The sequence below is a fragment of the Petaurus breviceps genome, unplaced genomic scaffold, assembly GCF_028583685.1.
Source record: "Petaurus breviceps papuanus isolate PSGF00001 unplaced genomic scaffold, PetGlider_PUasm1.0 37, whole genome shotgun sequence".
NCBI lineage: Eukaryota > Metazoa > Chordata > Mammalia > Diprotodontia > Petauridae > Petaurus > Petaurus breviceps.
In genome coordinates this window covers 78534642-78549177 of record NW_027186296.1, presented here as the reverse complement: position 1 = coordinate 78549177, position 14536 = coordinate 78534642, and the positions used below count along the sequence as shown (strand labels likewise).

Genomic DNA, 14536 nt, shown 5'->3' with positions numbered 1-14536 from the left:
GTGGGTGACCTTGGACAAGTCCTTTCCCATCTCTATACCTAAGTTTTCTCTGCCACAGTAAACAAAATAAGATGAGCTTGAAAATCCAAGTACCTGCCCAATCTGGACTGTAGCTTTCTTCTGACTCTGTGCTGGGTCATCCGTCTCTTTATCGCTGGACAGCCTAAAGGACAAGAGCATCCTCTCCTCTTCTGGCTCACTTGTCAGCACTGTGACCTTCACTACCTGGGAAGGGAACAGTAAATGTTGGCTGACCAACTCCTGGGGCATGTGCCTGCAAGAGAGGGCAGGCTCTTTCCATTACCCCACAAAGGAAGACCATACAGGTTTAGTTTCCAATGCTACTCCTTGAGAACCCTCTGGATTCCAGATTGGACAGAGATCAGGAAGGCAGGGAGAAATGACCCAGACAGAGCTGTCACAAGACAGCCAGACAGGAAAGGGTACAAATTAGACTAAGCTAGCCTGCTCTCACTTGTGTCACAGCAATCATCCTAACAATGGTGAGCTCCAGGGACCCTCAGGGTAGAAGCTGGGTAGAGGACACTTGTTCTTTTTTGGGCCCAGTGTCACTGTAGCAAAGCTTTAGCCTTCAATTACCACCCAGGGACCATGAGGGTGGGAGCTGGCTCCTGTCTCAGTACCTCCATTACTGGACCCAGAGGGAACCCCAGCTGCAGCCCTTCTAACCAAATATAGAGAAGAAGTGCCTCTTCTGGCCTGGGTCACAGTATTATCTACATCAATGGCAAGACCAAATGGCTAACACATTCCCACCACTGTTACTCAGACACCTGACTGAATACCCACTATTCCTTTCCTGGACCCAAGAGGGCCAACATTCTCCAGAGCTCAGGCCCCTGAGAGGCTAGATTCTGCCCCACAAGCTGCTACTGCATTATCTCCACCCTCCTCTTCCCTCTTTTTGTTATGGCCTCTGGAACTCCTGCTCTAATATTAGTAAAGTTTCCTTCATTCCTTCGTCATTTTCCCCTTCTTACACTCATGGAAACCCTTTTTAAAGAAAAATAAAAATGTCTGAAAGTACACACCAAACAGAATGGGCATTAGCATACATATAATAGAACATAAAAAGAAGACTGTACACAAAACAGCAGGTCTTTATTATATACTGCTTGCTTTCATTTTTAAATCTAAGATGAATGTGTAGCTTTCAAAATTGTTGGTCTGATCTCCCTGTTGTACTTTGCTCCATTAAAAGAAAAGCCTCAATGACCTCTTCTTTTTTGCTATCCCGTTCTTATCCTCACTTGCCCTTCTACCTGCCCCCCACCCCAGTCCCCAACATCAGGGGGAAAAAAAAACAAGGTCAAACAAAATAAAATGGCTGTTTCAAAAAATATGTGCCTTATTCTGCATCCTGAAATCTGGTTTTCTCCTTTATTTATTTTTAGGTTAGGCATTTATTAAACATCTAATATCTGAATGGTACTGTATCTAGTGCTTTACAAGAATGATCTCATCTGATTTTCACAGCAACCCCTGGAATACAGATGCTATTATTAGCAGCTAAAGAAACTGAGGCAGGTGGTGATTAGGTGACATTCCCAGGGTCACACATCTAAACTCCGGTCCTCATGAGTCCAGGCCCAGCATCCTATCCACAGCACCACCTTGTGCCCTCTTGAAGATCCTGCATCCCTGCCTGCACCTTCCCCAGTACTGAGTGCTCCTTCTCACATGCTCCCTCAAACAGTAGGCCAGGAAGAGAGAGCATCTCTCATCTAACCCCCTGACCAGGAAGGGCTGAAGCTCCCAAGAGCACTCTGGCCCAAGGCACTGCCAGGGGCTTCCTGAGGACATCATTGCCTCTGCAGGGAGCTCACCTGTCCCACGTAGAAGACTTCCTCTGGGGCTGAGATGGGCTGGGCACCTAACTCCTTCTTCAGTACCACTCCCCTCACATCATTGTAGAACTTGACAATACAACCAAAGTCCTTGATGCTGCTGATGAAACCATGTGTCTGTAGCTCAGGCTTGGCTTCCTTGTAGCTGGTGAGAGGGGGCAGGCTTGATTCCACCAGGGTCTTTTTCAAGGTCATTAGCAGTTTCTTGTTCTCGGGGTCACATGTCAAAACCTGGGACAGCAGTGTGGTCGGCCATCAGCAAAAGGAGGGCCATGACAGAGAACTGGCCCCATCTCTTCTGACCCCAGTTACTCCCCTAGAGCCTATCCACACTCTCCCTATGGAGGGATTCTCAGCCCAAATGCCTTGCTGGATGAAAATCTATAATGACCAGCTTCTACTCAAAACACCTCTTCCAGGAAGCCAACTCAGACTAACCCTCGAGCAACACGTGCTGCTGAACATATTTATTCTGACTTGTGTTATAGCTATTTTTGTATATAAATGTCTAACATCCAGCAGAGAGCTAAAATTATCAATGCAAGGCTGTATCTGCCCACTGGTTATCTGAGCTCTGCCAATACCCTCCAACAGAAAGCCACCCCAGCTCAGAAGTCTCACCCGACACTTGACCTCATCTTTGACATGATACTTCTTCTGAGGATGCCGGATCTGGACATCAGCTAAGTGCAAGGTGGGCACAAGGCCTCTGATTTGCTCAGTCACCTTCACAATCATCCCGTAGGATCTTAGTGCAAACACTCTGCCCTGGGGGGAGGAGGAGAGAAGAATAGACAGTCACCACAAGGATTCCAAACAGGTCTTTCCCTTTCCCCACTACCACCAAAGACGAGCCCACATCCTTAAGAAGTCTTCTGTGACAGAAAGCCTTTACCCTGATTCCTCATACTCCACACACCCCAGCAGCAATCACCAGGCACACAGCACATAACTCCCCCATTTGCACTGTTGCTTTACACATTATGCAGCTCTCTACTTGGCATATATGTGCTTCCTGCGACTTGTAGACTGTAAATTTCCATGAAGATAAGGACCATATGTCTCCTCCCAGAGTAAAGGAAAGCCCAATAGGTCAGTGTGAGCTGCCCAGGTATGAACACAGCCTTGTAGCTGACACTTCCACCCCCCATCTCAATTAACAAGCTGTAACAAACTGCACCACAAGGACACTGTGACCTAGCCTAACGCTCATACTTAAATCAAGGTTTTTAGGATACAGTCCCTCTGACTTAGCCTCTTGTGAGGTGATGAAAGCTAACCATGACATTGTTGGTTGGGCTGGGGGAACCTGAACGCCTCTCTAAATTTGGGGGCTGCCTCTGCCGGCTGGACCACCTCTGTGAAGGGCCTCACCTTGACTATCTGCCCTGGGTGGAGGTCATGATATCTCAGGAACGGAGCTTCGATGATGCTCCTGGGACAAGCAGGAAAGAAACAGAATCAAACAGCAGCAGAGGGTGATGTGGCCAATGGTTCCCAACCAACAATGGTTCCCATACTGACAAGAAAGAAAACCTACACCACATGGTTTATGTGGAAAGTAACATTCACAATGGTCTCTTGCTATGGTACACGTTGTATCCTTAAGGACGCACATGTTCTTGCACACACTCTCACAATATACTTTCTCTCTCTCTGTCACACACACACGCACACACATACTCTCTCTGTCTTTCTGTCTCTCTCTCACTCACTTACTTTTTTAGAGACAACAACGCCATATCATCCATTGGGCTGAAATCAATAACCCGACACTTGTGCATATTTCCAGGCTTGAACTTCTCTGGCTTAAAGGACTTCTCGGTCTGGGAGAGGTGCATGGTCTACATATAAAGTACAGTTATTAGAAACTGCAAGATACTCAGCTGATCCAGAAAAACAGTGCATAAATTTCAAAGCGCTCTGGGGAGACTTGGGACACGCATAGGAAACCATCAAATGAGCTTTTTACTAGTCTGTTTGCACACCTCCCCCACAATTAAACAGCACCAGAGTGATAGCAGACTGTGAGAAGGGGAGGCTGGGGTGGCTAGACTAGGCTAAAACCATTTCAAGGCTGGCTGGGGCTCAACACTGACCAACGGATGACAACTGGGAGTGATGGGCAGCCTTACAAGATGCCAGCCCAGCATCAAGCTTCTGAGAAGGAAATCCTAGCATGTGCCCATGTGACAGTTATTAACTGAGCCAAGAGAGACTGAGAATTGGAATATGATGATTTCATTAAACGTGTGCATAGGCAGACTTGGGAACACTTCTAAAGCAGACAGAGAAGCTAGTGAAGGGGAAGTATCCCCCCTCCAGATCAGGACCTGAGTCACTGCTTATGACACTGGACAGTTTCACTCTTTATAAGAGGGATGAAAACATAGCCAGCTGTCCAACAAAAAAGCACTTCTCACAAGAGAACCTCCCCTACACATCCTGCATGCCTCTTTGTTTTTTCTGTACCTTACCATCAGGACAACCAAATCAGAAAAGATTGGGAGTAATGGGATTATCTCTTTAGACCTCTGATACTCCCTATGTCTGAGAGTACATACTTGCCAGAGAAGTGCTCTCTTAAAACAAAGAAGAATGGCATGGATTCAGTATCTTCAACCAGTGGCCAGAGGTCACAGGGCAGCAAATGCTGGCTCACACAGTGCAATTAATAACTTCCTAAAAACACCTAGAATGGGCTAGTTCATTAAGTAGTGAATTCCCCATCATAAGAGTTATTCGAGTAAAGGTTAGATGGAGGTTTTGGAAAGTGGCTTCATGTTTCACGAATGAGTTGGAGTAGGCAACTTTTAAAACTCTTCTAGGAACCTAGGGCTCTTTTGAAGAGCAGGCAGCTTCCTAGATAACATGCTACTTCAATAGCAAATAGGTATTAATTTTAAAGAAAAGTACACTCACATGGAAACCCAAGTAAATTCATTCAATCAAGGCAAACTAATACTACTCTAGAAAAGTAGTAGATTCAAGGACCACCCAACCATCATCTTCTATGGAATTCCTTAAGTAGAGCAAGACAATTCCACACAGGCATGAAAGGAAGCAGAGAAGAGCCCAGGTATCCTGCCCACCCTTGTAGTGACAATGGGCCCATGCCCACCCTCCTCACCCTGGCATAGGCCAGAGACCCATCCTTCAGCCTGAAGGTGGCACCAGCCTTTGCAAAGAAGCCCTGGACAGGCACATCATCCAACACAGCTCCAATGAGATGGTGGCAGAGACGAGTGATGGGGCGGCCAGCTTGCAAGAAGGAAGAGTGCAATGTTAGTCGGACAGACTTGGTACGTGGATAAACTTCGAGGATACAGGCCCTCACCTGTTAGGAGGATCAAAGAAAAAGAGACATTAAATAAGAAAGGAAGCATGGCAAATCAAGCCTCATGGACCAGACCTTGCAGGGATCCAAACTCTCAATGTCCCTATGCATAACAGAAATCTATCAACCACCTGTGCAAGGCCGTAGGGCATTCACTCTGCCTGCACAGCCCTGTTTTACCATCCACATCAGTGCTGTATTACACATCAGCTCCAAGATGGTAGGAACCACAACTGCCTAAACTGCTGTCCCAGGGTGATGAGATGTTCAATCAGGGCTTTGTGATGGTAACTGGGATTAACATCCACAACTCAGGAACACCACAGTCCACACTAGTGATCCTCTCCATATAAAAAGGGTGATGTTGCTGCTCTGGACACTGCTAAATCTCTGCTGCAGCCTAAGGTAATTACAGAGGTAGCATATTCAGGACCCAAGGCCCATAACTGGGGAAGAACAATTAATGATTTCATTAACTAGGGTCTCCTTCTAGCACACTTTGGAAACTGTAAAATGCAGCATAAACGTGAGCTATTACTATAACTAGCAACAACAATGTCATGTTAAAATAATAGATTTGGCCTTGATTACAACTGCCATAATGGGAAAAGATTCAGAAAGTCTGGCTTCCTACTAAAATGCTTAAGACCTTATATATAATTCAAACTTCCACAATTTCTGAGTCCAAACAAATCACCAAATCACTACACAATGAAAGGAATGCAAAGAAAATTGAGGCAGGTAGGTAGCATAGTGGAGAGATCCCAGGAGCTGGAATCAGGAAGACCTGAGTTCAAATACTCACTCAGACACATACTAGCTATGACACTGGGCAAGGCACTTAATCTTGTTATTGTGAGGAATGAATGATGTGATATATGTAAAATATAATATAAATACTGTTATTTTCATAATGGTTCTTCCTTTTTTAAATTCACCAGAATAAAGACAAAGAAAGAATAACACATCACAGAGAAAGTCACAAGATCAAGGCCTTTAAGTCCCAGATTTTGCTACCTTTCCCTATTAAGGAGTTAACTTAGGATCAGTAACTTCCCACCTGGCAAGCTCCTGATATTTAAGGAATGGTCACCTCACCCTGGTGTAAGAATAAAGAGGACAGAAGGCGGATGGGGACAGAGTCTGGCAATTCTTACCATTTGGGTTTGGAAGTAATGGCCTGTCTTCTTAGAATCCAAGTGCATAAAGTCAACCAGTCCAGTGAAGGAGGAAAGGAAGCTCAGGGTGAGACCATGAGGGGTTACCTGGAAAAAGAAGGAACAGCAAGCTTAAAGAGACATCTCTTGGATTTCACCTCATCAATCAGTCAAAGTGATAAAAGACAGCGAGTCAATGCTGTAGTAGCTATGGGGAAACAAGCACACCAATATTTGGTAGGCAGAGGTATGAAGTAGTCCAACCATTCCAGAAGACAATTTGAATTTATACAAGAAAAGTCTCTAATGAGTTCATACTCCCACAGCTGGACATAAAGGCAGTCAATTTACACAAAGTTCTCATATGTAAAAAAAATCCATAGCAATAATGATTTTGAGAAATCCAGAGCAATATGGAAAGACTTATATGAAACTGATATACAGCAAAGGCAATAGAACCAAGAACACATTCACAAAGGTTACAATAACCTAAACAGGAAAGACACTGGAATACCACCAAACTCAGATGAATATAATGACTCATCTTGGTCCTAGAGAAAAGTGGAAAAAATATACCTCTCTCCTCTCCCAGTAAAGGCAGGAGATTACAGGTGCATAACGTTGCACAAGTGTCAAGACTTACTTTGCTGTTTGGATTTTACTCAAATTTTACTTTGTTACAAGGAAGAATTCAGCAGGAGGTGGGAAACACAGGGAAATGATTCTGATGTTTTTTTTTTAAAAAAAGAATAAAAGCTGTTAACAGAGTGGAAGAAGAGTATCTTCTGGAGGAGGCCAATCCCTTCTCTAAAGTTTTTCAACTTTTTTGTGTGTTATTGACCCTTAGAAGAATCCAGTGAAGCCCCTTCTCAGAATGTTTTTAAATGAATAACATAAAATATATAAGAATAAAAAAGAAACCAATTATATTGAAATAAAGTTAAAAAAGAAACCAATTATACTGAAATAAAGTTATCAGAGTATTTTTTAAAAACACCATTACCAACATCACAGACTACAGGTTAAGGACCCCTGCTCTAAGGTCTGAGGATTCACACTCTGCCACAATGGCAGCAGGTTTTTCTCCTACTTTAGAGTTGTGTACACTTAGAGCTAGAAATCCCTTCAAGTCCAATCCACTCATCTCACAGATAAGGAAACTTGAGGCCCACAGGTTAAATGACTTGCCCCTCCTAGGCTTCACCTTCACTCCTAGAAGCACAACACCCAAATGCTGGTCCTTTCTTCAGACTGTAAACCCCACCCATCACTAAGATCCAAGATACTCTAGGAGGCTTTTGTTCAGATGAGGAAGACTCAGCCCCACTCTAAGAGAGCTCCCAGTCTAATGGGGGAATGAACTTTGCTATGCAACCATACAAAGTGCTTAGGGACTCGTCCAGAGCCCAATGAACTGCGCTGTATCACGTGGAGACTCGATCAGTTTTGGTGAGCTGGTGTCCCATGGCTTACCTTCTGCACCTGAGCTTTGACCACCAGCCCTGGTAATAAGTTATCCAGTGTCCAGTTTTGTTCCTCTGTAGCTACAGCCGCAGAAACCTCTGACTGTATAGTGGACAGATGGACACTCCCCCCACTGCCTTTCACTTCTTCAATGAGGCAGTTTAGATACTGCCCCACATGCAGTTTAGTACCTGGAAGTGAAGAGTCATCTTTAAAGAGGAGAACCTTCCCTATGACAAGGCCTATTCACTAGAGCCCAAGTTATTAGGCCCTGAAGGAGCTGTTCCTCTCCCAGAAAAATCCAGTTTCCCGGGCCCAATAACCATCCCAAGTCTACTTCCTAGGAGCAAGTTAATTTCTAATCAGTGTTTATTAAAGGCATTCTATGTAAGGTGCTGGGCAGTGGCTGCCTTTAAAAATCCCATATTCACAATGGATTTCATTAACACCTTAAAACTCCCTAGGGCTGAGCTGATAATAAAAATTATAAATAATAAATATTTATATTATTATATTATAAAAAATTATTAAGTAAAAATAAAAAATACTGCCCCATTAGAAGGAGGCCAAAGGCCCAACCAAGTTTCCTCACAAGAGGCCAGTGGCTCTAAAAGAAGACCCCTCAGTAGTGACACCACAACTATTCGCACCACTCCCCACCTCCCCAGAAAAGCCTTTGCAGTCTCCAAGGATTGGCTCAAAAGCTGTCTCTCCAATAAAATTTTCTGCAATTCTCAAAGTCACAAATGAGCTTTTCTTTCCCCCAACCTCACAAGGCACCAAACCCTTCCCCTCATGCTTTTACCATATTCCATTCTGCCCCATGACTTCTGTGCACTACTGTATATCTCCCCTTGCTAGCCAGCAAGCTCCAAGAACACAGACCTTTAACATTTAACATGCCATCCATCCTCTAGCCTCCAGGATGTTTTAGACAAGGAGGAGAAAGTTCAGCCCCTAGGATGGTATTTACCCATAGAAAGTACTTAATAAATGGCAGATGAATGGGTACATCAAGAAAGATGAATGGGAGTCCACATTCCAGCTGACCTGGGTCAGGCCTTGCCAACCCCTTTCTTTCTATTTAGTAAAACAAGTGAACTTCACCCAGCCCCACTGACTTGCTTGGCAGCCTGTGAGATGAGCTAACAGCAGCCTTTTACAGAATCACCATGATGGGGTCCTATGAAGCCCCTTTTAAACAGATGATGTTTAAAAATGAAGCTAAAGACACGCCTGCTGGATATAAAACACACAGACTCCCCACCCCTTCAGCTCTCCCCTCACCTTTGTTCTTCTGCTTGACGTACTCCTGATCCTTCTGCCAGGGCAGGAAGGCTTTGGTGCCTCCCACACCAATATCCACCAGGTAACCATGGTCTTCCACGCTGTGCACAGTGCCTGTGAGCAGCTATGAGAGAGGGGAAGCACATGTGCAGACAAGCCTGGCAGCCACCTTTCTCACACATGCATCTGCCCCCCAGCCCAACTCTTGGGCCTCTACCTTAGCCACACTCATGCAGGACCAAGGGAAGGGGCCTGTTGTTTCCAGCCCCAGACCACATACCATGCCTGGCTTCAGGGCCCCAGGGCTGAGTACTTTGTTGACATCCTTTGGGTTCAGGGACAGTTTGATGCTCTTCTTCTTCGAGGCAGAATTGAGGCTGCTGACAACACAGCGCACCAGCATGCCGGGCTGGAATAACCTGGACAAGGGAGCCAGGTCCTGCACAATGAAGACAAGAGAGTCCAGCTAAAACGTATGTCCTCCTGAACCAAGTCAGAAAACCCCAGGGCCTACTTTCTCTAATGTGCCTGTAAGTTGGAAGGGGAAGTCAATATGAAAACCACTTGCTATCCATCTTGCAAGAAAACAGACTGAGGATTGAGTGGCTGGCATCTGCCAGACATAGGTCTGTACCATATTCCCCAACAGCACTGCTGAAAGGGCAGAGATGTCACAGAGGAGGCAACCAGGCTACACCAAGAAGACATTGCAAAGTGCTGACTCAACAGCTAAGTTTCAAATGAAGAATGGCAAACTACCCATCAATATGTGAAAGAACTCTCCAAATAATTAATAATAAAGAGAAATGTAAATTAAATCAACTCGAAGGCTTCCTCTCACATCCATCAGACTGGCAAATATTGGAGGGGCTGTAGGAAAATGGGCAGGGACTGTGCTTCTGCTCTCCTCTGTATCCCCAGAGATGAGCATGGTGCACAGCCCACAGGAAGCACTTTAGAAATGCTGGATGACTGGCTAGTTGACTTGTATGAACAGATATAGAATGAAGTACACAGAACCCCAAAATTAATTTACATGGTGATCACAATAACATAAAAGAAAACCAGGGGCGGCTAGGTGGCACAGTGAACAGAGCACCAGCCTTGGAGTCAGGAGGACCTGAGTTCAAATCTGGCCTCAGACACTTAACAGTTACTAACCTAGCCCTGTGACTTTGGGCAAGTCACTTAATCCCAACTGCCCTCCAAAAAGCAAAAAAACAACAACAAAACAAAAAAAAGAGTGAAAGACTTCAGAACTCTAGCCAATGAAGAGACCAACTGTGCTTTCTGAAAACAGTAAGAAGCAGATCTGAGAGGCTATTATCATTATTCCTATGCCCTGAATTCTCTTCCTTAATTGAAGACTTTTGAATTACCATCCAGAGAGCAGTCAGATATCCAAGGGCTCTAGAATAAGCTCCCAACCTACCCCAGCCTAGAGAGAAGAAATGCTGCTCCTTTCCCACCACCCACTGCACAACAGCTCCAGTGCTGGGGTCCCCTTACCTCCAGGGGCTCCTCGAGATCCACCTGCTCATTCAGTTTCTTGGTATAGGCATCACAAATATTGGTTGCCTGCACATATCCCCAGAGGCCATTAGGCAGACTGACCACAAGCTCCAGATTATTGACTTCCTTCACACAGCCCAGGAGCCGCATCCCTTCACTTAGAGTCTGGAAAACAGAAAATGAATCACCTCACTGGGGTGGGAGGGTAGGATACAACAATGAGACCAATTTATATTTAGTCTCAGCTTTGTCACTAATTAGTTGTGACCTTGGGTAAGTGACTCCCCCTCTCTAGACCTCAGTTTCTCCACTAGTAAAACAAGGTAATTGGACTACATGACCTCTAAAGTCCTTTTCTTCTCTGACATTCTATGACTCCACCAAAAAAAAAAAAACCCAACCAACCAACAACAGCAACAAAAACCCTAACATTTTAGCACATGACACAGGTCAAAGACTTTTCCATTTGCTTCATAAACTTTACTTGGTAATGTTACTGAATTCTGGCCTGGACCACCGCAGCTCAACTAGGACCATTGGTAGGGGACAGGGACCTAACAATTCAGTAGCAAAGAAGTCCAGAAGAAGCCAGCTTCCTGCTCACTGGCAAACAAACCTCAATGCTGAGTATCCCATACTTCTCTGCTTCAGATTTGCTGGACTCTTTTTTTTCTGCTTTTGGCCTTTTATTTTTAGCAGCTTGTTCTTGGTTCCTTTTTCTTTTGCGGGATCCTTCCTCAGTAGGAATCTAGAAGAAATCCCCAAAGACCCAGAGAAGTTAGGAAAAGAGAACATAAGAGAACATTCCCTCTGAAGGCAGCTCATTGTGCTACCCCAATTCTTTTTTTTTTTTTGCTTTTTTTGGAGGGGGGAAGGTAGGGCAATTGGGGTTAAGTGACTTGCCCAAGGCCACACAGCTAGTAAGAGTTAAATGTCTGAGGCCGGATTTGAACTCAGGTCCTCCTGACTCCAGGACCATTGTTCTACTCACTGCAACACCTAGCCGCCCCTGCCACCACAATTCTTGAACCATAAGCCCAAGTTTTTCATATTTCAATCTGACCAAGTGCTCCATTCTTCCTGTCCAAGGCAGAGGCCTACATATCTTCTCCTTGTCCATACATCAAGTCTTCTTTCCTAACGTTTCTGAAGCCTGGCCATCATCACATCCCTACCCTGCTCAAAGACCTTCAGGGGTTCTCCATTCCCACCAAAAAAAGTTAAAACTCTTTAACCTTCCTTTATAATTCTTACCTTTTACTATCTTCCAACTCCTTTACGTACTTTAAGCTACAGGTACAAGCATCTTTAACAATGCTGTTGTGCCCTTTTTTCCATTTCTGGCCTCAAAGGCCACCTCTTCCAAGAAGCCTTCTTGGCCCTTATATCAGAAGGGCTGCTCTCTCCTCTGAACTTTAAAGCACTGCTTTCTCTGTACAGGGACCTAACAATTCTTTCTCTGTACCGTCTTTATGGCATATTCTGCTCCATATCACAGCTAATTTGTGTGTTTTATTTCCTACTGGAACATGGGACTTGATGGCAGGACCGTGTCTTATCTTCCCAGCTCTTATCAAGCACAAGGCCTTGATGCAATACACATTCAATGAAAGTGTGAATGACTGGAGTCTAAGAGTTATGCTATCAATCAATCAAAAATATTTATTAAGTTCCTACTGCTATGTATCAGGTACTCTGCTAGGCATATGACGTTTATGTGCACAAATATAAAGAAAACAGATATAAAAAAGGGGAAATTGGTGAGTGGGAGGGATCAAAAACGTCTTCATGTAAATGATGGCACTTGGGCAGAATTTTAAAGAAAGAATTCTATGAATTAGAGGTTAGGAGAGTGTGGATTCTAGGTATGGGGGGAAGCCAGTATAAAGGTAAAGACAGGAGATAGAGTGCCCTGTGTGAAGAATAACAAGATAGCATGTTTAGCTGGATGGTTGATTAAGACAAAGAGAGCTGGGGCAGCTAGGTGGTATAGTGAATACAGCACTAGCCCTGGAGTCCTCTAAAAAGATGAGGAATCTGACAGGTGCACACATGCACGCTCATGAACACACGAACACACACACACACACTCTCTCTCCCCCCTCACAAGCATGCAAGTACACACACATATACATATACACATACACACACTAACACACACACATTTTAGAAAGTGACTTACTCTAAAGCTCAGTCTTCTTAAGAGCTCTAGAGTCAAACTGTCATTGTCTGTTTCTAGCCACACATGCACCCAACTTACATCAAATAAGTTATCATGTTCAATTGGCTGCTGGGGAGCTTTTTCTGGATGCACCTTCTTTTTCGTACCCCCTCGAGGGAAGCTGTCCTCCTGGGATGCCATATCGATTTCTTAAAGAAAAAAGTAGTAAATGACAGTGAAATGTAATGAGCTTCCTAAGCATCACTGGGTCAAGGAAAGAACAGCCAAGACTCAAGCTCTGGATCCCAAGTCCTAAACAACCCAACGTTTTGAAAAACATTGTCTTTAAATGGAAAACAGAAGGTCACAGATCTTTGATCAACTGTTGCTGCTTGATCCTCTGGGCCCCCTACAAAACAAACATTTCCAAGGGGACAGCAATGTTACTACCACATTAACAACAGAACCCAAAGGATCACTTTATAACAGTTACAGGCAAAATAAAAAGATCCCCCAGGGAAGCTGGGTGTGGTGATGGAGAGACTCATTAATGGGATTAGTTCCCACATGTACAGGAGAGTTCTCCCCCCACTCCTCAACTAGGAAGAAGAGTCAGACACTTGCTAGTTATGTGACTATCAAGCCTGGTTGGTGCTCAGTCTAAAGAAAGAAAAAACCTATGGATACTGTGCTGGCTTATTTACTCTCTTAGTTTCTTCATCTGTAAAATGGGGACAGCAGTGCTTGCACTACCTTACCTCATAGTGGCTGTGTTTTAAGATTTGTTTTTCAGTAATGTCTGACTCTTCGTGACCCCATGGACTAGTCCATGGGGTTTTCTATGCTTCCTTCTCCAGGGTATCCCGCTGTGGGGCAATCAGAAGTTAAGTGACTTGCCCAAAGTCACACAGCTAGTGCGTGTCAGATGCCAGATTAGAATGTCGGTCTTGGGGACTGCGGGCACAGTGTTCTTCCTACTGAGCCATCTGAGCATTTACACAGGATCAGATAAAATGGACTATTTTCATCACGTGTGGATTGGGAAAAGTCTCCACAGAATCCGGGTCAAGTCAAACCTGAGCCAGACCTCCGGAGGGCAGCAGCCACCCCTCTACGCTCTGGGACCCTCAGCAAATTGTCCATTTGCCCACAGAAGGCGAAAACGTTAGGCTTTCAGACACCTCGGAAAAACCATCCAATCTAAACGTTTTTTACATCTTGGGCATCCTAAGCATGCTGGTAAAGCCAATGGACCCTTCCTCCAGGTAAGGGCTATAAATGCACAAAATGACCCAACAGGATTACAAAAAGAAACCAGTCACACTGAAATAGTTACCAAAATATATTAGTAGAAAAACCCTTATGTCCGCACGCCGAACCCCAGATAAGAAAGAAGTCTCATATAGTCCAACCCCTCCTTTTGCAAATGAGGCCTGGGAGAGGGAAACGCTAGGCGTAACAACGCGTGAAAGGCTGGGAGCGGAGCCTGCAGCCGGCGCTCCTTCCTCACTTACGCACGCCTCACTTACCTGTCCCGGGAGCCACAGTCCGACTGGCGGCTCGGGGAGGGGGGAGAACGTCTCCCAAACTACGGTTTTTCAGCTCAGGCCCACGTGGATCAACGACTTCCGAAGGACCCTCGGAAGTAAATCGCTGTCTAAAAACTGCTTCCGCTCGCTCCCAGGTAAAGGGAACGCGCCGGGGAATGGAGGGGAAGGGGGCAGGAAATCAACCAACGCCAACCAATCGG

The 14536-nt window shown here is 44.9% G+C and overlaps 2 protein-coding genes across 3 annotated transcripts in view; one reads left to right on the top strand and one right to left on the bottom strand.

The window, feature by feature from the left end:
- Positions 1 to 14511, bottom strand: part of PDCD11 (programmed cell death 11) — a 45138-nt gene extending 30627 nt beyond the window's left edge. The window contains exons 1-14 of one of the 2 annotated variants that reach the window (XR_011170349.1): positions 14316 to 14511; positions 12886 to 12995; positions 11242 to 11373; positions 10623 to 10790; positions 9394 to 9552; positions 9114 to 9237; positions 7836 to 8017; positions 6363 to 6470; positions 4999 to 5205; positions 3588 to 3712; positions 3243 to 3303; positions 2490 to 2636; positions 1848 to 2099; positions 94 to 225 (exon numbers count right to left, since the gene is read on the bottom strand). Coding sequence is in view for 1 of the 2 variants with exons in the window: in XM_069098862.1 (XP_068954963.1) it covers positions 94 to 225; positions 1848 to 2099; positions 2490 to 2636; positions 3243 to 3303; positions 3588 to 3712; positions 4999 to 5205; positions 6363 to 6470; positions 7836 to 8017; positions 9114 to 9237; positions 9394 to 9552; positions 10623 to 10790; positions 11242 to 11373; positions 12886 to 12987 (1899 nt within the window). In the remaining variant the exon portion in view is untranslated. The remainder of the gene's footprint in view (positions 1 to 93; positions 226 to 1847; positions 2100 to 2489; positions 2637 to 3242; positions 3304 to 3587; positions 3713 to 4998; positions 5206 to 6362; positions 6471 to 7835; positions 8018 to 9113; positions 9238 to 9393; positions 9553 to 10622; positions 10791 to 11241; positions 11374 to 12885; positions 12996 to 14315) is intronic. The other variant, XM_069098862.1, reaches the window with a different exon arrangement.
- The window catches only part of NT5C2 (5'-nucleotidase, cytosolic II), a 266169-nt gene that overhangs the window by 16116 nt on the left and 235517 nt on the right, over positions 1 to 14536 (top strand). The window lies entirely within an intron of this gene.